Source organism: Pelodiscus sinensis, chromosome 3 (genome assembly GCF_052426305.1).
Source record: "Pelodiscus sinensis isolate ZL-2025 chromosome 3, ASM5242630v1, whole genome shotgun sequence".
NCBI lineage: Eukaryota > Metazoa > Chordata > Testudines > Trionychidae > Pelodiscus > Pelodiscus sinensis.
The window spans coordinates 141349587-141370319 of record NC_143054.1 but is presented as its reverse complement, the minus strand read 5'-3'; the positions used below and the strand labels follow the sequence as shown (position 1 = coordinate 141370319).

The window sequence follows — 20733 nt, the reverse complement described above, 5'->3', positions numbered from 1 at the left end:
AACAGTCAGATGCTCCCCCGGGGTCCTTGTCACCACACAGAAAGATCCTTGTTACAGGCACACATGCAGACACAAGCAAACAGCTGACTGAAGATAAGGTTGCCACATGAGTAACTTTCCTGGAGAGCCCTGCAATCTTGAGTGGGCAGGGAAGAAGGTAGTTACTGAAGCTCAGTTAATGGCTTGTGGATGGGTATGAAGAAGGGGGTTGGGATTCACAGAGCATTCAGATTTCTGATGGAAGGTGACTGTCAAGATCACTCTACATTAAGCAATGGGCAATCCCTTGAGCTGAAAACTGGCAGAGCTTGTAGGGCAGCCTTTAAAATAGACAGGAAAGGGTGAAGGAGGCGCTTTCAACTTTAACTCAGACAATCCAGCATGAATGTCCAATATAAACATCAAAATAGAATATGGAGATGTTCTTCAAAAGATGATAATAATGGGAGAAAGAGCACTGATCAATGAAAGTACATGTAGAAAAAAAGCAGCAAGCGTGAGCAGAAATAATTGATGGAGGCAGACCTAGATAATGTAGTGATTAAAATGTGGTATTCTGTGGTTCGCACAAGGACTGTGCGGGAGCCACACTGGTGCTAGTGCCACTAGGGGTCAGAGCAGCCAAAACTATGTTTTATTATGGGAGTCCCTCACTATTCACCATGTGGCTCTGAAGCTGCTTGGTTCTCATCCCTCATTCCCAGCAGGAACCTTGTGTTGATATCCCTGAGAATCTGTTGGTCAGTCTCCATGAAGCAGATTTAGGCTGCCTGCCAAGAACTAGGTGGGGAGTTAAAATCTCCACAACCAGCAGCATCCTGTGACGTGGGGTAACCCAAGAGTTGGCCTGGGAGTTTCTCCTTCTTTCACATGTTTCTCCATGTTTCTCTTTGGGGTCGGTTCCTGGCACCTAGTGGTTTCTCCTTAGCTTTTTAATCCTTGTATATCCTTCCCCCTTGTTTTTCTCATACATTAGGGGACCTTAGCACCCCAGCGGTGGGAAGGGTTGGCTATTCAGCCCCCTCACGCCCGTTCAGTGTTTCCTGGGCAGACCAGAGGGGGCTGCAGTGCAAGGGGATCCTCCCCCAGGACTGGGGCAGATTCTGAGTCTGTAAGGGGGCTCTTTCCTTCCTCCTCCCCTCCCCTGCTCTGGTGTGCAGCTGCCCCCATCTCCTAGGTGAGCAGGAACAGGGACAGCCCTTGGGGCAGATTCTGCGGTGGAGGCCAGAGGGGGAAAGATCTCCCAGGAGGGGGCAGGGAGGCGTCAGCCCGGCTCTCGGCTCAGGCAGAGGTAGCTTCCCCGCCACCATCCGGGCCGGAGCAGGTGAGAGGTGAGTGGGGCAGGGCCGGGGGGGCTGGCTGCGGCTGGGGGCGCTGGGTTTCCTGGCTCCCGCTCGCAGTCGAGCTGCGGGAGGCGGCATGTCCCGGGGAGGGCGCGGGGATGTGCAGCCACACGCAGCCCCTGGCAGCCGGCCTGAGCGCACGGCAGCGGCGGGAGGAGCAGCCGGAGCGGGGAGCCTCGCAGCAGCTCCGCAGCCCTGCGCCGACCGAACCCCCCGCAGCCGGGCCGGGCCGGGCATGGCAGCCCCCCTCCGCCGCTCCCCGCGCTAGACCAAAGGAGCCCCTGCGATCGCCGAGGTGAGGAGGCGGCAGGGGCCCCGGGGGGCGCAGGGGCTGGGGCGGCCTGCGGAAGGCGCAGGGGGCGCGGGGCTGGGTGGGGGGCCGCGAGGGGAGGGAGGATCCGGCTGCCTGCGGAGGAGCTGCTGGGGTGGGGGCAGGAGCCGGCGGAGCTGCAGCTGCCCCACCGCACCGCACGGGTCCAGGCGTCGGACTCCCGGTGCCGGCGGCCTTTGCCGGGGGGCGCCCCCTACGGGGCCGAGCAGGCGCTCGGGAAGGGGGGGGGGGATATGGCTGAGCTGGGGTGGGGGCAGCATGTGTCCGCACTACGCGAGCCCCCTGCAGCTGGCCCGGGAGCCGGGGGCTGGAGGGGAGGCGACCGCAGCGGTTCTGGAGACCTGATCTCCAGGGCCATCTCTTTTAGCCCCATCCCCCGCGGGACAGCGCCCTACCCTTCGCTGGCTGAGGATCAGGCTGAATTCAGAGACGCCGGGGAGCTAGGCAGGTCATGGGGGATTCAGAGGCTGACAGTGCCCCCCACGTAGGCATTGAACCGCGAGGGGAACACCCCTGCACACTCCATCCTGCCAGGGGGAGTCAGGCCCTGGCCTCAGGAAGCCAGAATGTGGAGCTAGAGCAATATCAAGGTCTGAGATTCAGCGGCATCCCCTCCAACAGCTTCTGGGGGCAGGGCACAATTCTTGTCTCTGAGGAGGTTGCTTTTCTCAGCTGATCCACTTGGTGCTTTGTCTTCATTTACAGCTAGGTTAGGCTTAACCCCCTGTCCTAAAACAGAGCTGTGGAGACCTCCCCCCCCTCCGAAAGTAGGACAATTGGGAGATCAAACTGGTGTGTTTGTGAAGTCAATGCTAAGGGATCAGAAAGGTCAGGAGGGCAGCTCTTGGTGAAGAGCAGAGCTTTAGAGGTTTGACCATAGCAGATCCAGTAAACCTGAGACACCAACCCCCCATCAGGCACAGAACCCCCTGGTCTATTAGCCCTCAGAATCCCTACTCAGCTAGCCTAATAAATACAGGAGTATCAAAATAAGAAAGTTCCCTCAGCTCATGAGAGTGACCCAGGGCTTGGAATAAAGACCTAGCCCCATCCCAATCCCGCTCACACCACCTTCAGCATTGTCAGAACACTTTACGTTTATTTAGAGCCTTTCGCTCCAAAGGATCCCACAGTCTTTGCAGGCTGCCTCCCCACCAGTGCTGGGAGGTGCTGCCTTAACTGCAGGTACAGTGTTGGGAGTAATACCCACATTATGGTTAAGATGAGAGGTCATGCCTCAAACTGGGAGACTTCATGAGAAATCTAAGGGAAGATGACCTTTTCAATGACATGTGGAGTGAGGCTCAGCTCCTAACGGCCCCGGAGGAGCAGGCTGCCAACTGTTCAGCCATAATCCCTAAATTATTTTATAAGATTCACAGGAATCACTTCCCCCTCTCCTGAAATGCAGCAGCTGTTCAACAGCACACACTAGCACTACACAGCATTTTGGGACAGGAAGTGAAGGGGAATCCAGTGCCCAAATGTAACTGCAGGAGAATTCAGGGAGGTGGAATTTGGTCAGGCTAATCAGAAGTGCCATGGGACCACTAATGATCACAGGTGGTTAGAATCGTGGTTCTGCTCAGCTGAAAGATGCTTCTAAGCATGGGGTGGGCAATAATTTTTGATGGGGGCCCAACTCCAATATTTTAGTAAGTGGCCAAGGGCTGTACTTTTCTAGGTGGGGTCTGGGATGGAGGGTGGTTGAGGAAGGGAGCTTGGAGTAGGAGACTGAGGTGCAGGAGAAGGTGTGGGTTCTGAGAGGGAGTTTGGGTGAAGGAGGGGGTTGTGGCATGGGGCAGGGAATTGGGATGCAGGGTCTGGGAGGGGATATAGATATAGGAAAGGATTCTGTCCTGGGGGAAAGGTGTAGGAGGGGGTGCAAGGTCTGGAAAGTATTTGTGACCCGAGGGAGGAGTTTGTTCAAAGGGTTTGGGTGGTGACCCAGGCAAGGGAGGGGCTGGGGTGCCATAGGCAGTCTTTGGCCAGGAGGCGTTTACCTAGGTGGCTCACAGAGAGCAGCCTAGTGGGACCTTTAGGCAGGCTCCCTGCCTGCTGCAGCCAAGGGCTACTCAAAGCAGCTGGCTGCTCCATATGTTTCTCTGCGCTATGCATGGAGGAGGGGAAGGAGAGGCTTTTTGTGCTACCCTACCCCCAGCATAATCTCTCAGCTCCCATTGGTCAGAATTGGCCAAATGGGAGCTGAGAGATTGTGCTGGGGGCAGGGCAGTCCATGAAACCTCCCCCCTCCCACCACAGTGCAGAGAGGCATATGGAGCAGCCAGCTGCTTTGAGTGGCCTTGGGCTGCTCCTTACCTGAAGGCCCAGGTGGGGTGAGCTGCATTCAAAGGCTTGGTAGGATGGATCCAGCCTGCGGGCCGCATCTTGCCAGCTCTTGTTCTAGCAGCATCATACCCCTAAGACAACAGGACAGTCCAGTCCTTCTATCAGTGCTACTTCCTGAAAAGAGTTTGCTGCCCAAATCCTAGGAAATCTCCCATCCATATTAATTCAGCCCAATACTGCAAAGCTTGCAAGCCATCCTTATGGTAGAACAGCCCGTCCTTCTCATCCACACACTTGGGTAGAGTCCTTCTTTATGCTCATTGTTCTCCTAGGAAAATTGACTGACCCTTCTGATCTTATTGTATTTCTGTCCCTATGGTGGCACTCTACAATTGCCTGCCCACAACAGTCCTAACATGCCTCAGAAAGCTGTGAAAGAACAAGGCCTTTTTGAGAAATAGTAAAATGCTGCTCCAGGAGAACAAGCAGCGGATGGAAAATAAATGGACTCAGAAACATTGGGACCACCAGTGGCTGTGCAGGAAGGCAGGAGAAACAGGAAAAATGAACAGCAATCAGTTAAGAAAGGGAACATTTGCTTTTGCTTCTTCAAGCTTTAACCTCATGTCTAAGGGCCTCTATCCCACTCCTACTTCCTGCAAACGTTACTCCTGGCAGTGCTGACCACCTGCCAGAGTGGGACAGAGTTATTTTCCTCCCCTCTCCTTGGAGTCTGGCAGAGATAGAAGCAGTTTCCCTGTGTAGCCCTCAGCTTTATTAGGTTTGCTAGCTGCAGCTGAGTCTAGTGAGAGGACACAAAGTGCAACTGACAGCAGTATGAGGACTGAGAAGCAATCCCTTCAGCATAGACTGAGCACTTCAGAGGATCATAGAATCATAGATTCCTAGTGCTGGCAGAGACCTCAGAAGGTCATCAAGTCCAGCCCCCTGCCCAAAGCAAGATCAACCCCAACTAGGACCAATCCTTAATCAGGATGTGACCCATCCATTTGGAATGCAGTTATGATGCATTGCTAGAGTCATGTGGGTGATTTCAGGATTGAATAAAAAGGGGATGGTTCCCTTATGCTAGGGAAGTGGGATTTCTTGAGGAGAAGGCTGAGATACATGGATAGGCTGCAGGTTAATAGTCCTAGCCATTAGACACCAATTTATAGTTCTGTTACATACCTTTAAAGGAGGCTGTTTGGACCATGTAGCTCTGGTTGTCCCCAGGAGAGGAGGGAGTGCGGAAGGACCAGGTGAAGAGATGTAGTGAGACTGTGACAAATGGACAGCCCTTGTAGAAAGCATGTAAACTCAGAACTCACAGAAAGAGGATGGCAGGGAGAAAGGGGTGTCTGAGCCAAACCCAGCAAGGCTGCAGAGGGGTGGGTGGAGAGGATTTTTTGACCATGCTCTTTATGTCCCTGTAGGTGCTCATCTCGGTGGGGCCACATTGACCATGCTCAGAAGTTTCTGTCTTCAGCTCATGTCCTTGGTTTGGATCCTCTTGGCCCATCATCATCTTGCCCAAGGTAAGGCTCTGTAGAAATGTGTTTTTCCTCCTGTGTCCATCCTTCTGAGCCCACCAGGGCGCTGCTGAAGTCTCATTACATCCCTGCTGTCCAAAGAAAAGGAAGCGGATCTGATGGACGAGAGCAAAGGTTCTGCTTAGCCAGTAGGCATATTGTGCATGACTGGCTGCCATCAGACGGGCTCCCCGCTCTGCTTTCCCAGTGTGTCGTACCAGCGCAGCACTAGGCAATGCCCAAGGGGATAGAACGCAGGACTCCCTTGGGCTGTATACAAAGCTCACTCCCTTTCTGTAAGAAAGCCTGGATTATCACTATTATCGCTGAGACAAGTTGTCTTTGCAGGGCAGTTCCAAGAGGCAAAGAAAGGCAGGGAGAGTGCAACAGGCCAGCTTGGATCCTGAATATGCCCCAGTTAAGTGGCCACAAAGCACCTTCCGTGGCTGCGTGCTTATAGGTGTGCAACAAGACAGTACTCAGCCACAGGCTGACCTGGCCCCGCATGCTGCTCCAGATTAGCCAGGGCACATTATGGGAGTTTCTAGTTCTGATCTGGGCCATAGGACATCTGCCTCCCACTTACAGTGAAGGCCATTAAGGATGCTGTGAGGAGAACACACCATCCCCTCTGATTTCTCATGTTCCACGTGGTATAGCTTAGAGAGTCTCTTTTGCTGGCAGCCTGACATAAGCTCTGCTGATGGGACTCTAGACCTTATACCGGGCCGTAGAGATGGACTCCATCGCTGTGCAGTCCTCCATCTCCAAGACAGGGGCTGACATTTGCTTCTGCTCTCCTATTCCTACCACATGCAGGTCTCCCTTCCTGCTCTGGTCTGTCTGCCTCTACCCCATGTTTCAGGTGTGCAGTGACACCTGCTGGACAAGGGGCAGGTTGAGAAGCTGCTTTCTTAATACCCATGGCGCTGGAAGCTGAAGACTAACCATGATTGGGAGTGGCGCTCCCCCAGCCTGTCCCAGACCCCCCACATGCGGGACTGAGAGCTCTGAATTTGGCCTAATGGCCACTCCTGAGCCCTGCAAAGCCAGTTTGTCTCAGTGATAATCAGTGAACAGGAAGGAAAGAAAAGGTTACCAGAGAGAGAGGGAGTCAGAGAGCAACGAACAGGAAGGAAGAGGGCAGGAGATGAGAGGAGACACTCGATGAGGAGCAGCAGGGCCAGACCGTGGCTCAGTTACAGCCGTTGGGACCTTTAAATAAATAAACAGAACTCGACACCCGTCAGGTTATAATGCCCCCCTCTTGCCTTCTCTGCAACAAAGAGTGAGATTGTTGCTCACAGCCTGGCCATGGCAGAGCCTCACAGCCTACCTGAGTAGCACTCTGAAAGCATCTGCAGCCCTACGGGGGGAGGCATTGCTGGGGACTGAGATGGTGCCAGTCCAGCTTCACTCACCTCACATCCCAGGGCAATGCGGCTTTTCCCAAAGGACACAGAAATTTAGACTCATTAGAATAGAAGACATTCTAATGGGCCTTAAACCCCTCCGATTACTGTTCAGAAGCTAGTCCCAGACTTCACTCTCATTATCATTTATTATGTTCTAGGAGTACCAGTCAGGACTGGGCCCTCTTGGCCTGGGTGCTGTAAACCCACAAGTAATGCACATTCCCTCCCAGAAGAGCCGTAGGAAAGTGCCATAGATAAGGTGACCTAATATAGGCCCTTGACATGAGCAGACCTGGAACCTGGGGCTTTCATGCACGGGTGTATGTTAGCAAGGGCTTGCTTTTCTCACCTCCTTGTGCACTAACTGCCTTTCTCTGACCTGTACTGCAGGTGATGACTGCAGTGAGCACTGTAACCTGGCCCACGGCTCCTGTGACCAGGACGGCAAGTGCAGGTACAGTGTTTGGTGGGGAACAGTAAACGTTCTTAGGACAGCAGCTCTCTTGCATCACAGCTTATTTCTGGAGGATAGCTAAACCCTTTCCTAGGCCAAGGGATGCAGAAGGGCTCGTTCTACTCCTCAGTTCACCCAAATCTCAGTCCCCAGGCTCCAAGAGTCACATACTCCGACAGCTGCTTGCACAGACCATGCTGTTGGTGGGAAAGTGTGGGTCCCTCTGTCCGTTGTTGTGGGCTTTGCTTCAGTGCGTTTAGATCCTACCTGAAGACAACTAACTTGCAGAGTTCTGCAGAGGCAAAGTGGCCCCTAAAATCTCAACAGCAGTCTGAGAGGCAGCACAGCAATTTGTGAGAGGATCCTCAGGGCTCCTCAAGGCTTAGCTATATGGTGGTGGATAGCCACCCCAGCAGCAGCAGCAAAAGGTTAACGGTAAGCAGCTAAAATTAGACTGTGAGCTCTTTGGGGGCAGGGACTGTCTTCCTGCATCTGTGCAACATGGGCACTTGCAGAAAACATAATATACACAATAGCTTTGATGCCCACAACAGAAAGAGCAGCACTGGCTTGAATATTGGCAGAGGGTACAGTTGTAACAGTAGCTGTACTCTGTCTGTGCTACTTGTTGCAGCTGGGACTGGGGGATGGCATCTAAGATGGTGACGTGGCTGCTTTGGGATGCGAGAGGAGGCAAGATCAAGACAAGGGTGCTGTGCTAGTCAGGTTGTGAACCTTGCTGCGAGTTGTTGTGGTGGACATAGAGGTGGTAGCTCTTGCCTCCATTTTCAGGTCTCCACTTGTTCTTTGAATCCTTCTGCAGCTTGGTAGCCCTTTCTTGCTACCCTCTGATTCTCAGAGAGTCTGGCTAGCCTATGCTGCTTTGCCAGCTTTCATTGCCCACATGCTCCTTCAGCCTCCTACAGAAGCGGAGAAGCTGAAAACTCGGCAGGGATCTTTCGGAATTGTAGGCACTGCATTGAGTTGGTGAGGTTTAATACTGTGGTACGTTTAGTGTCCAATTCTTATTTCTTCCAGCTACGGCTACACTGCCCTCTCTTGCGCAAGAAAATATGCAAATGAGGTGAAGTGGTGAATATCACGCCTCATTTGCAAACTTAATGAGCTGCCATTTTTGCACAAGGGGCTTTTGCGCAAAAAGGAGCCATCTACGCTGCTCCTTCTTGCACAAAACCCCCCTCTTGCACAAGAGCAGTTCTTCCTGAAAAATAGCAGCAGAACGGCTCTTGTGCAAGAGGGGGGTTTTGCGCAAAATGATGGCTCATTAAGTATTCAAATGAGGCACGGCGATATTCATGGCTTTGCCTCATTTGCATATTTTCTTGTGCAAAAGAGGGAAGAGTAGCTGTAGCCCCCATTCTGTGACCTCAGCTCAGTTTTGCTTTCTTCCAGGGGATCTATTTCTTGGACACCTAATCTCCCATGGGAGAGGCAGGCACTGTCCAATAAGGGAACACTTACAATCAGTGCCCCCCCTCATCCTTTGAGATCCAGAATGCTACTGTGTACTGCTGTGACTGGTTTCTCCATCACACTCTTATGGGAAGCTTGTGGAATAAGTTGATACAACACAGGGACCCCATCGGGGGTACTGTGCATTGTTTCACATCTGGATTATTGTACAGGTTCTTGAGTTCCACAGTTCAGGAAGTGTAATGGGGTGTCCATCCCACATGTGCTGATCAAGGATTCATATGGGCCTGAAGGACCAATTAACTTGCCTGCTCATACCTGGAGAGGCAGCCAGGCCTAATTAGAGATAAAGCCCAACTGGGGGAAGAAAAGGGCTTGTTTCTACAAAGAGCTGGGTGAGCCCAGTTAAGGTACAGTATCCTGGAAAAACTCTGCCGCATCCAAGGAATGCATCTGCTCTTCTGAAATATTTTTGGAAGAGCAGACGTGTTTTTTCGGCATCCCTGTAGACCTCATTTTATGAGGAAGAAGGGATGTTCCAAAAAAGGGTTTTTTTCCCGACATTTGGCCCAGTGTAGACGGTTCGTAATTTGCATATCTTTTCTGGAAGAACTGTGTAGTCTAGGCACAGCTTTAGTGAGGAGAGACCCAGAGGAGAGGAGAGGAGAGGAAGTAGAATGTTTCCTCTATAGGAAGCAGCCTGATAGGAGGCTGAGAAGTGGGGCAGGCCAGCTAGCTACTGCAGGAGTGAGCTGGAAGCCGGACTGGAGACAGGGACCCTGAGGAGTTATAGCTTGCCTGAACCTCTGAGGGGCTGGGGGAAGAATGTGTTACCTCCTGGACAGTGGGTTATTTAAGACATGGGAGCCGGAGATAAGGTATGAGAACAATCTGTAGGAGATGATGCACACTTGTGAGGAAGAGGAGGCCATCTGAAGGTTTGGTTTTGTTGATATTTCTTTTGTCCACTGAGGTGAGGGCAGGAGTTTGCAAATTGGTCTGGCTGGGGGCAAGGATAATCTTATGGCTAAGGTAGGCCAGAGGACAGTAGGGGAAACTGAGGCAAGGGTTGTTTAGCACAGGAGCCAGCCTGGAGGGGGCGTGTTGTGTTAAGATGGCACTTTGTTGCAGGAAGGAAATGGACAAATTATACTCGTAAAAGACGGCAATAAAATGCATAAAGCTGTGAAGCCGTTGGGGGAATTCTGCTTTCCTGATGGTGCCTGCCACCTGCCCTTTAACTTGGCTGGAAAGATACAGGCGTTTTCTTTCTGTCTAATTTGATACTTGGATACAGAGCAGATTACTGAGAGGAGGATAATGTGGACTTGCAATTAAAATCAAGGCTGCTGGCCATATGTCTGGGGTTCTGTTACCAGCTCTGCCTCTGCCATCCTGTGTAGCCTTGTAGGGTAAATCCCTTTTCTTCTCTGCCTCAGTTCCTACATTTGTAAAGTTTGGATAATACTTACCTTCACCCTTTGGGAGGATTAAGGCATTAAGTGTTGGAAAAGGCCTTTAACAATGAAGAGTGCAAAGCGAGTGCTGCTATTCCAGCTTTTATGGGAGAAAATAAACATAGTAGCAGTGTTTGTCGTATAAGCACAAAAAGCCACTACAGCCATGTTACCAGCCCAGATGTACATTTGCACAGTAGTTGTGAGTGTGATTGCAACCGAGCAGATCTAGCAAAGCTAGTTTTAATCTTGCTAGCTTGAGTCCTGGAGCAGTCATTCTGTGGCACCACCTGCTAGCTACAGAGGAATTACCCAAGGTTCCACGAAAGCTTCTACAACTAGTACTTCCCAGCTTCACTGCTGCTGGTACCAAGCTAGCTACAATAAAGCTTGCTTGGGTACATCTACCAGCTGCCATTACACCTCATGATCATAGTGTAGACATGTCCAGGATTTGTCATTTCTGCTTCTTCGTCGGCCTTGATGGTCTTTCAGAAGAAACAATTTTCTGCCTCGGGAGAGCGCTTTGAGAGCGGATTTTCCAAGCCTCCCCCCCCCCCCACACACTTCTAGCAAGTGCAGGATGTTGTGTGAAAACAGAATTGTGTGAGCCATTATATAACTAAGTTCTTGCCTGTATTGTGCTGCTGTTGGGGAAGACTGCTGTGCTCAGACTGACCTCTTGCAGGTGTGACCCAGGCTGGGAAGGAGAATATTGCGAGCAGTGTGTGCGGATGCCGAGCTGTCTCCATGGTACATGCCATCAGCCGTGGCAATGCATCTGTCACAATGGCTGGGCTGGCAAGTTCTGTGACAAAGGTAAGTTCCACCAGCTGGACAGGAATCAGCTTGCTTCAGCAACAGGCAACTTGTTTACAAGAAAGAACTCCAGATGGGGAAAATGTGGTGTGGGGAGAGTCCAACTGCCTTGCAGAGCGGAGGAGGGGAATGTGGAGGGCACAGGGATTAGAAGCACCAGGTGTCAATCCAGCTGCCTGAGTGTATCCCCATGAAATTGTACTTTTTACTCTTTTATGGGTAGGGCCGAAGCCCAGCACACATCCCCTAAAGGGAAGGATGATGCAGCTGTTTAGGTGACCAGTTGTTTCTCATGTGACACGTGTGCTGGAGTCTTATCTTTCCATCAGAGATTTGGCCCCTCTCTTTTCCTTTCTACAGAAAGTGGTTAGGCGGCTGGACTCTGATCCCTGTTTGCAGGGCCAGTGATGCTGTGACATTAACAGTATTCACTGGCTTTCTCTCACGGTTGGGACTGCTGACAGTTGTTTCCTATTTCCAGCTGCACTTCCTGCATTTGGAAGCCAGCTGGGTGGGATCCACTCAGTCAGTTTCAAATGGGAGTGAGTGAGGAAGCAGCTTCATGGCAGCGTAGCTAATCTGTCCTCCAGCCAGAGATCTTCGGGCTCTGCTCTTCAGGTTGGAGAGAGTACAGACTAGGGATGTCTATGTGTAGATGACTACACGACTGACTGATACGCATGAGTTTATTGGTTAATCCTGTCATCTACATGCATTTCCCCTCCCCTTTGCTGCCTCTATGTCAGAGGCAGCAAGGCGGGAGAGGCGGGAGTTGATGTCCATGGGGAGTTGGCTTTTAAGCCGGCTCCCCACAAGCACCAGATCCACCTGGTCTCCGCCTCTCATGGAGGCAACAGCACAGAAGGTAAAGGGGCAGGCAGGTGCCGAGACGTGTGGGAAGCTGGCTTTTAAACAACTCTCTCTGCATGCAGGCTCCATGGACCCACCTGCCTTGCTGCCTCCTACAGCCTGGGCCTGCCACGGACAGAGGCTGTTCAGCGTCAGCAGCCCCTGTCCGTGGGGAGTTTAGACCCTCTGCAGTCAGGGGCTGCTGCCACTCTGCGCTGCTGTATCAGAGGCAGTAGAGCAGAGCAGCAGGCAGGAGCTAGTCTATGCAGGAAGCTGGTTTTTAAACTGGATTCCCTTGTGGACCAGCTCCCACTTGCCATCCTGTGCTGCTGCCTCTGATAAGAGAGACAGCAGTGCAGGGTAGCAGGAGGCTCGGAGAGCACCGGCTACCGGCCCCACCCCTGGGGACTATCGAATAGTCATGTACCATTTGATGCGGTTACATGACTATTCTATTTCACGCTATATAACATGCTTAGTACAGGCTACAGCATACAGTAATTCCACAGCGCTCAGAGGCAGAGCAGCAAAGGTTTCCCCCACTACAGAACAATGCAAACATGCACTGAGAGCTTCAGCTGAAGAGTCCTAGGCTATGTCTACACTGGCAGCTTCTTGTGCAAGAACAGCTGTTTTTGCACAAAAACTTGCCTGCTGTCTACACTGCATGTGCATTCTTGCGCAAGTAAATTTACAGTATAGCGTTGTAAAACAGGGCTTCTTCCGGATGAGTTATTCCTCTCCCCACGAGGAATAAGCCCTCTTGTGCAAGCTCTCCCATGACAGGCAACATGAATTTCTTGCGCAAGAAGCCCCTATGGTTAAAATGGCCATCGGAGCTTTCTTGCGGAAGAGAGCGTCCACACTGCCATGGATGCTCTTGTGCAAAAGCACGTGGCAGTGTGGATGTGCTCTTGTGGAAGATTTTTTGCACAAGAATTCTTCTGCAAAAGAGTTCTTGCGCAAGAAGCCACCAGTGTAGACATAGTTCTAGAATTTAATACCAGTCGGGACAACCAGCTCATCTTGATGATCTGACCCCTCTGTGCCACAAGCCACTAAACACTACTCAGCTGCCCTGACTTCAAGCCCAACCACCAGAATTAGACCAAAATTTTGCAGCCCTCAGAAAGCTAAACTAGCGTGTGCCACAAGTGGAGAACAGGAGGGCCAGAGAGGTCAGCCCCTACAATGGCAGACAGGCCCACTGATGGAAGGGGTGAGGGAGGCAAAGGAGGCAACTGCCCAGGGGCCCAGTGATTCAAAAGGGCCTAGGGTTCCCAGACGCTGCTGCAGTTGGAGTGCCATTCGGTACGCTCCACTGGCTCTGAGGGCTGGCTGCCCCTTCCACCTGAGGCCCTGCTCCTTCCAGGAGCACAGAGCAACCTCGCCCCACCTTGCCCAGGGGCCAAGCAATTCCGTAAGCTCCCCTGATGGCAGGGAATTGATTGTGTTGTACCCTGAGGCGCTCTGTGTAAAAGCTAGGCTGCAAAGGCTGGGAGAAGCTGCAGATCGTGCTTCATTTCCTCCCTTTGGGGTGGATTTGACAGTTCTTGTTGGCATCAGCTCAGCTCACCAAATGCCTCCTGTTTCTCTCTCCTCAGATGTACACATTTGCGAACACAACCCCCCCTGCCAGAATGGGGCTGGATGCGTCTACGATGGGGACGGGGAGTATTCCTGCCTGTGTTCTGAGGGCTTTCATGGAAAGGACTGTGAGCGGAAGACAGGGCCATGTGAAAAGGCAGGGTGAGAGCAGCCGGGCAGGCAGAGATTACATAAGGCATTAGCTACAGCTTCTACTCTACCAATCAATGGCCAAACTTGGATCATTAGCTGTGGATTTCCATATGTCTATGGCATTGAGCCAAAACCTTCCTAATCTTTAGGCAAGCTTTGGTTTAGCTCAGTGGTCCCCAACCTTTAGAGGCTCCCAGGCGCCCAGGAGGTGGGGGCCATTCACGCGCCGGGCGCCCGGGAGGTGGGGGCCACTCACGCACCGGGCGCCCGGGGGCGGGGTCGCACGTCCGGGGGCATGCCAGGGGACCCTTTTGCGCAAGATCCTGTAAACCTCATTTTTTGAGGAATAAGGGATCTTGCACAAAAGGTTCTTTTTCTGAAAAATGGCCCCATCTACACTGTGGGGTTTTTTTCGCAAAAACCTCTTCCGCAAAAAGGATTGGCAGAGACTATGCAAATGAGTGCAAGATTTGCAAATGAGCACTTCATTTGCATTTCCTCTTCTGCAAAAACCAAACAGTGTAGACGGAGCCAATGACACTGCCTCGGCTTTGCCCTCAGGGAAACTTACTGGGAGCCAACCTTCCCCTTTGTAAAGTTTGGCTTTAGGATTTCCCTGGTGTGGGATTGGCCAGTACCTTGGCCACACTCTGTAGAAGGGTGGGAGGGGCCTGTGCTCCAGGTGTATCTATGTATGTCCATCCAGGCATCATGGAGGCTTTTCTCTCCTCTGTGTAGGAGGGACCCAGACATCTGTCCTTTACTCTCACCTGCTTGAGGGTGCAATTCCCCCTCGTGCAGAAAGCAAGCACATGGCCTGAGCACCACTTGAGCCCATGTGTATGTGTCACCCTGAGACCGCATGCCAACCTGGGGCCAGAGCTACGTCCTGTCCAGGCCTGTGATCTGTCCCTGCTCTCTGCCTGCAGGTTTCCGTGCAGGAATGGTGGGCAGTGCCAGGACGAGAACGGCTTTGCTAAGAACTTCACCTGCAGGTGCCTGGCTGGCTTTGTCGGTGCCCTCTGTGAGGAGGATGTAGATGATTGCCTGATGCGACCCTGTGCCAATGGTGCCATCTGCCAGGACGGTATCAACCGCTTTTCCTGCCAGTGCCAGGTGGGCTTTGAGGGGCGTTTTTGCACCATCAACATCAACGACTGTGCCAGCCACCCGTGCAAAAATGGGGCAAAGTGTTACGATCGCATCAATGATTTTGACTGCTTGTGTCCTGAGGGTTTTACTGGCAAAACGTGTGAGGCCTCTGCTCCGGAACCGACCTGGGTCCCCTTCTACCTTTCTGCTAACAAGGAGAACAATGATGCTCTGAAAAGCACAACCAGCGAGTATCTCTGGGTTACGCAGCCCGAGCCAGTCAGGACTGTGGTTACTGGAAAGCGGGTTGCCAACCACAGTGAGAAAGCCAGTGGGGGAGGGCTGTTGAAAATTTCTGTGAAAGAGGTGGTGACCCAGCGGGACACAGGGTTGAGTGAGTCCCAGCTGGTGACCGTGCTGGTCTTTGGGACACTCACAGCCGCACTGGTCCTGGTGACCATACTGTTAATGCTGCGGAACTGGCAGAGAGGGCGTCGGAGGTCAAACTGGTGCCAAAGCCCCTCACAGGCTGCAAGGAAGCTCCAGGAACAAGAATGTCAAATGGGCATGTTAAATACAGTCATGGTAGAGCCCAGGAAGACAACAGAGCTGTGAGGACTCTGGCACTCTGAGTGGGGTCCTGGCAGGCAGTCATGCCAATGAACCCTTTAAACTGTGCCCCGGGAGCCATGCTGGTTGAGTATCTCCAAAGTACTAATGGTCTTTGGTGCAACCTAGCCTGTGATTCAGTGGGGTGGGGGTTTCCACAGGGCAGAAAATCTGTATTTGAAGACACAGCTCTCAAACAGGGCGTGACCAATCTGTTCTGGATCCAATCCATCTTCATCAACCAGGCGTACCTAGGAGTCCAAAGCAAGGGCTGAGTCAGACCAGCCCACTCCTGGAAGCGACAGCACATGGATTTCATCAGCTAGCACCAGAAGACATTGGTACCAACTTATACTAACCCAGGCTAGACATGAGACTGATGGTGCCAGAGCAGGAGAGAGGCATGATCCTCTGTGAAACAAACTCTGCCAGGCTCCTGGATGCTGAGTAATTCCTAGTGCTGGCCACTGTTGCCAGCTTTGGCCTATTGTTCACACTGGGGCTAGGGCTTCTGGAGCTGTTGTGGCCCTTCTGTAACACTGTGGGCTTCTCAGCTCTTTGGTGGCCATAGTATGCCCATTTCAAACTGCACAGGCCCAAGAACTGAGCAGACAGACTCCCTCCATAGCCTTGTGGTGCTGTGAGCTGGTTAGGAGTGACTCCAGAGGTGGCATGAGAGCCCATCTTGCCCTTTTCTGTCTGATACCATGTCCCTTCTTCTTGGATTGGGGATTGTAAGAATATTTTGTACCTTGCTGATAATGATCCCTGGGTCTCTTTTCTCTTAACCAAAGAGTCTGGGCTGGTTTGTGTGTGTTCTAATAGTAATTCAAAAAGCTCTTTCCCAACCATAGCACATGCTTCCGCTTTCCCGCTCGCTAAGGGGGAGAGCCAGAGGCAGCTCCCCAATGTGTGGAGGAGGATGGGACTGGCCTATACCATGTGTCCCTGTAGGAGGAATTGAATATGGAGGAGGCTGGAAGTGAGCTCTGGTTGGTTCAGTAGTAGTCCATGTCCCAGTTCAACTGTCTTCCCCAGTAACCCCAGGCACAGAGCTGGGAGTAGCCGATCACCAGCCCTGATAGCGCTTTGAAATACAAAGTGCAGGCAAGGCTCTCTCTGGGGGATGCAGGGGCAGATTAAACTTTTGGATCGCCCTCCAGGAACAGAAAGGTGGCCCTGCCTGCCCAGCAGCCATTGTGCACCTTGCAGTCGGAAGCACACCTGATCCCTACAACAAGGGAATGGGACAGAAGAGGGAATGGGACATTTAATCATGAATCTAGGTCCTCTCCTGTCGGGTACAATCTCATCACCTTTGACCCTGCATAAGGCTAGACACAGCGCCACAAACAAGGTGGTGAGAGTTTCCCTGTTTCTCCCCACTGCCCTGCAACCTTATGTTAGATTCAGGCAGGGTCCACAGAGGCCGCTCCCCAGGCAGGCTAAAGGAGCTAGAGCCCGAGGTGGAAGGGAGGGCTCCGGCCTGGGTATGAGGCAGAACAGACAAAAGGGTTGGAGGGAGAGAGGATTAGGGTTTCACCAGCAAGATTTTTTTTTTTAAATACACCGATGGATGATGTACCTTTATCAAATAAAATACTAGAACCAGCTCAGCGGCTAAATGAGCCCTTTGCTGGTGGTGGTCTCCCTGCTGCTCTCGGTCAAGTCCACCCTCGAGCTCTGCTGGAGGAGCTGCTCTGCAATCCCTGATCCTTGTGCTGCACCCCAGAGAGACCCTCTCAACCATGGGGCCTATTAGGACTAAGAAGTCCCCATCACCCCAAGACAGAAAGACACAACACAATGGGCAGAGGAACCAGGGCACCCCGCAGGGATGCAGCTAGATCCTGCAGCCTCAGGTGCAGGGAAGTGGCATCTGTATCTCAGGACAGCCTGGAAAAAGGGTTGCTTTTGCTATGGGTATCCTCAGAGTGCTGGAGAGGGGCTGGACTGTGCAGTGATGGCAGGCTCCCCAAGCCACAATCTAGGAGGGAGTGAGATGGGTTATGAACCTGTTTAGCCTGGCTACTGGCAGCGGGGGGATGGGAGAGGGAACCTGGAAGTAATTTGGGCAACATTTGCTCAAACACCCATCCATGGGGAGGTTCAGCTTATACAGGCCAATCTGACTGTGTGGGAAACATGGATTCAAAGCCTAGATCTGCTGCCCCCTCATTCCCTGTCCACATCCTCAGGTTGGCAGTCTCTACCCTGCCATGTGAGACCCCCAGGCTCGAGTCTTCAATACAGGTCCTCTATAGTCATGCTAGAATCAGAGCTGTGCTGAGAAGAGTTCTCTAGCATCCTGCCCCAAGAGGCTATGGAGCTGGGGATGAGAGCTATGACATCTCATTTGGAACAGTGCTCCCTAGATTAACTTTGGACTTTTAAACACCTGAAGGGTGTGGTGTCCCCTTGCAGCCATGATGAACACGACATGCAACACTGACACTATCTCTGAGCACTAGCATACCTCTACATATTAATGATGCCAATGCCTACTAATCGGTCCAGTGAGGCTGTAGCATAAGGAAACCAGAGCTCATGGGAGGAGGTATCTGCAGCCTGTGCTGGGCTCACAACATGCATAAGGGCTTACTTCAGCAGATGTAGGGAGAGAGGAACCATGGCTCCTAGCCCCTGCCTGTCACTGGGGTCAGTATGGAGAGTCACTGGGCTGCCTTGAGGAGACTGTCTCTGAAAACAGCGTGTGTGAGAGGGAATCTTCTGTCTGGGAGGGAGCCTGTGAGCAGGCCTGGTTCTGGAGAAAGGGGAGCAGTAACAACAAGCAGCTTAAGAAAAACATTTGCCCTTTATTGTAGAATCACGTGTCTTTGACTAGGAGCCACCGATTTACCTGACAGTAGAGACTAAACCCTCATTACACCAAAGGGGGTGCTGCCACAAGCTAGAAACATGTTTCCCCATCTTAGGACTCTTGATGCAGACTAGTAAGTCTTGGTCTCGCTCCATCATTGCTCAGGAAACAGCGCCTCATCCTCCTATGACTTCCCACTTGAAATATGGTCCACTCTGAGCAGAATTCTGAGCCAAGAGCCAGTGTCACCCTCTGCTGTCCTTTGTGCAGGCTACTGCATCCCATATGGCAGCTCTAGGCCTGGCAGGAAGTGGGTGCCTGCACTCACCAGCCTGTGAGGTCCAGCACATAAGAGATTTGCAGATGTGCAGCGAGGAGGTGCTGGTTACTGGTTGCTTTCTCTGCACAGGGAAGTCATTGCTGCCCACTGGTCAAGAGTCGCTGAAACAAGGAATCTTCCCTCTTGCTAAGGGCAGCAGGTGAATCCAGCTCTGCCACCTTCCCTGCATGCATCACTAGCACACGGTCCGAATCCAGGATGGTATTCAGCCTGGTAAGAGCAAATATAACCACAGACATAAGGGGCAGGAGTGCCATAGTCTGTGCAGAGAGACATACCAAATCAATTCAGCAGCACAGACGCCTGGGACACCCCCACTCACAAGCACACATTTCTACAGAGCCCCTCATAGCAGTTGCTGGGGTAGCACTTACATACAGGGATCACTCCTTCAGTGCTGAAATGCAGCCATCTCTGGGGACGAATCTGGGAGCTGTTTAACAGGAACACTACACAACAACTTTTAAAACAGGGCAAGAGCGCAGTAAGATAGCATTTCCAGGTGACAGCAGGGAGGCTGGGAATCAGAGCTCCTGGGGCACCTGCTGGCTTTTCCACTAACTGGCTATGTGAACTTGGGTGAGTCACTTCTCCAGCTTGAGCCTCAGTTTCCCTATCTGTAAAATTGGACTAGTAATACTCACTTCTCAGGGTGTGAGAAGCCTACATTCATTCCTGTCTAAAGCACACAGATACAGTGGGAGGATATAGTATTATTAATGGGTACGGCTTGAACCTCTCTAGTCCAGAACCCTCAGGACTTGACCAGTGCCAAAACAGAAAATTTGCTGAGCCATGGAAGGTCAGCATTGTCTAGCAGCATTACCAACATTTCCACTGCTTACTGAGCTCTGAGAAGGCATTTAGGGGTAAATTAAAGGTAAATAAAGCACAGAAGACTGAGAGCCAGGACTGGTGGCTGTAAACAAACTTCATGGGACTATGAGAAACTTGGCCAGAGCCCTGATAACTGGACAGCCAGCTAACTAAAATTATGCCACACCATGGATATTGCTGGACTAAAGAAGTTCAACTTGTATAATATTAAACTGCATGGAGCTGTGTGATGTTACAGGAATGCAACTGGATCAGAACAGACATTAATGCCCCAACCACTACGGAAAGTAACGGTGGATTTTTATATGGGCCCCCGGTGGTCATGATCTCAGTTTTACATCTCCTGCAAAAGACAGCACCTCCCATAACCGTTGGGGCCAGGCTAGGGTATAAGCATCAATTCTGACTGGGAGAGAAAAGTACCAACTACTCTTGCATCTCCTGGATTTCCCTAAAGGTCTCCCATCCAAGCAATGACTTAGCCATATTGGATCAGATCCATCTAACAAAAAATTCCAAAACCCATCTATCTCAAAAGTGCTTCAGAGTGAATGACCAGAACAGGGCAAATATCAAGTGATCCATCCTGTTGTCCACTCCCAACTCCTGGCAGTCAGAGGCTTGGGACAGACAGAACATGGGGATGTAACTCTGACCATTCTGTCTAATAACCATTGATGGATCTATCATCACTGAACTTACCTAATTTTTTTTGACCCCAGTTATAATTTTGGCCTTCACAACATCCCCAGGCAAGGAGTTCCACAAGCTGACTGTATGTTGTGTAAAGTAGTACTTCCTGTGGATTGTTTTAAACTAGGGATGTTACATTTCGAATAATCAAATCAAGTAGTCGATGGAATTTCCATCGACTACTCGGTTATTCGATAAGGGGGGGGGTGCTTGCTATCTCACTGCGCCTCTCTCTTTGAAATGTACAAGAACTGCGGGCTCTCTCTTCAAAGGGAAAGGCGCAGCAGCAGGGACGCCTCTGCCTCCCGTGCCCCCCACGCAGCACCGGCTCCTGCTCCCCACCTTGCTGCCTCTCTCTGATAGAGGCAGCAAGGGGAGGGTGAAGCGACTAATCAAGTGACTACTCAACTATCCCATAAGCTTATACTTATGGGATAGACAACTAGTCGCTTACATCCTTATTTTAAACCTGCTGCCTACTCATTATCTGGATGATGCCTGGTTCTTGTGTTATGTGAAGGCTTAAATAACCCTCTTATTTGCTTTCTCCACACCATTCCTGATTTTATGGACCTCTATCACACCCTCCTTAGCTGTTTCTTTTCCAAACTGAACAGTCCTCCCGACTTTTAATCTCTCTTTAGGTGGGAGCTGCTCAATACCCTTATTATTATCAGA

The 20733-nt window shown here is 51.6% G+C and overlaps 2 protein-coding genes across 3 annotated transcripts in view; one reads left to right on the top strand and one right to left on the bottom strand.

The window, feature by feature from the left end:
* Window positions 1-1083: 1083 nt before the first annotated feature.
* DLK2 (delta like non-canonical Notch ligand 2) lies at window positions 1084-16809 on the top strand. Of its 2 annotated transcripts, none has more exons than XM_075924998.2 (6): window positions 1084-1331; window positions 5400-5501; window positions 7301-7364; window positions 10944-11074; window positions 13528-13672; window positions 14593-16809. In XM_075924998.2, the coding sequence occupies exons 2-6, from the start codon at window positions 5429-5431 to the stop codon at window positions 15368-15370; spliced, it is 1191 nt and encodes a 396-aa protein (XP_075781113.2). In that variant the 5' UTR covers window positions 1084-1331; window positions 5400-5428; the 3' UTR covers window positions 15371-16809. The 2 variants fall into 2 exon arrangements, with proteins under 2 accessions (XP_075781113.2, XP_075781112.2); XM_075924997.2 differs by lacking the exon at window positions 1084-1331 and adding an exon at window positions 1367-1638.
* Window positions 16810-18003: 1194 nt separating this feature from the next.
* ABCC10 (ATP binding cassette subfamily C member 10) overlaps window positions 18004-20733 on the bottom strand; it is a 28395-nt gene continuing 25665 nt past the window's right edge. The window contains exon 22 of the mRNA XM_075924988.2: window positions 18004-18735. Within this exon, the coding sequence (XP_075781103.2) occupies window positions 18600-18735 (136 nt within the window). The 3' untranslated portion in view covers window positions 18004-18599. The remainder of the gene's footprint in view (window positions 18736-20733) is intronic.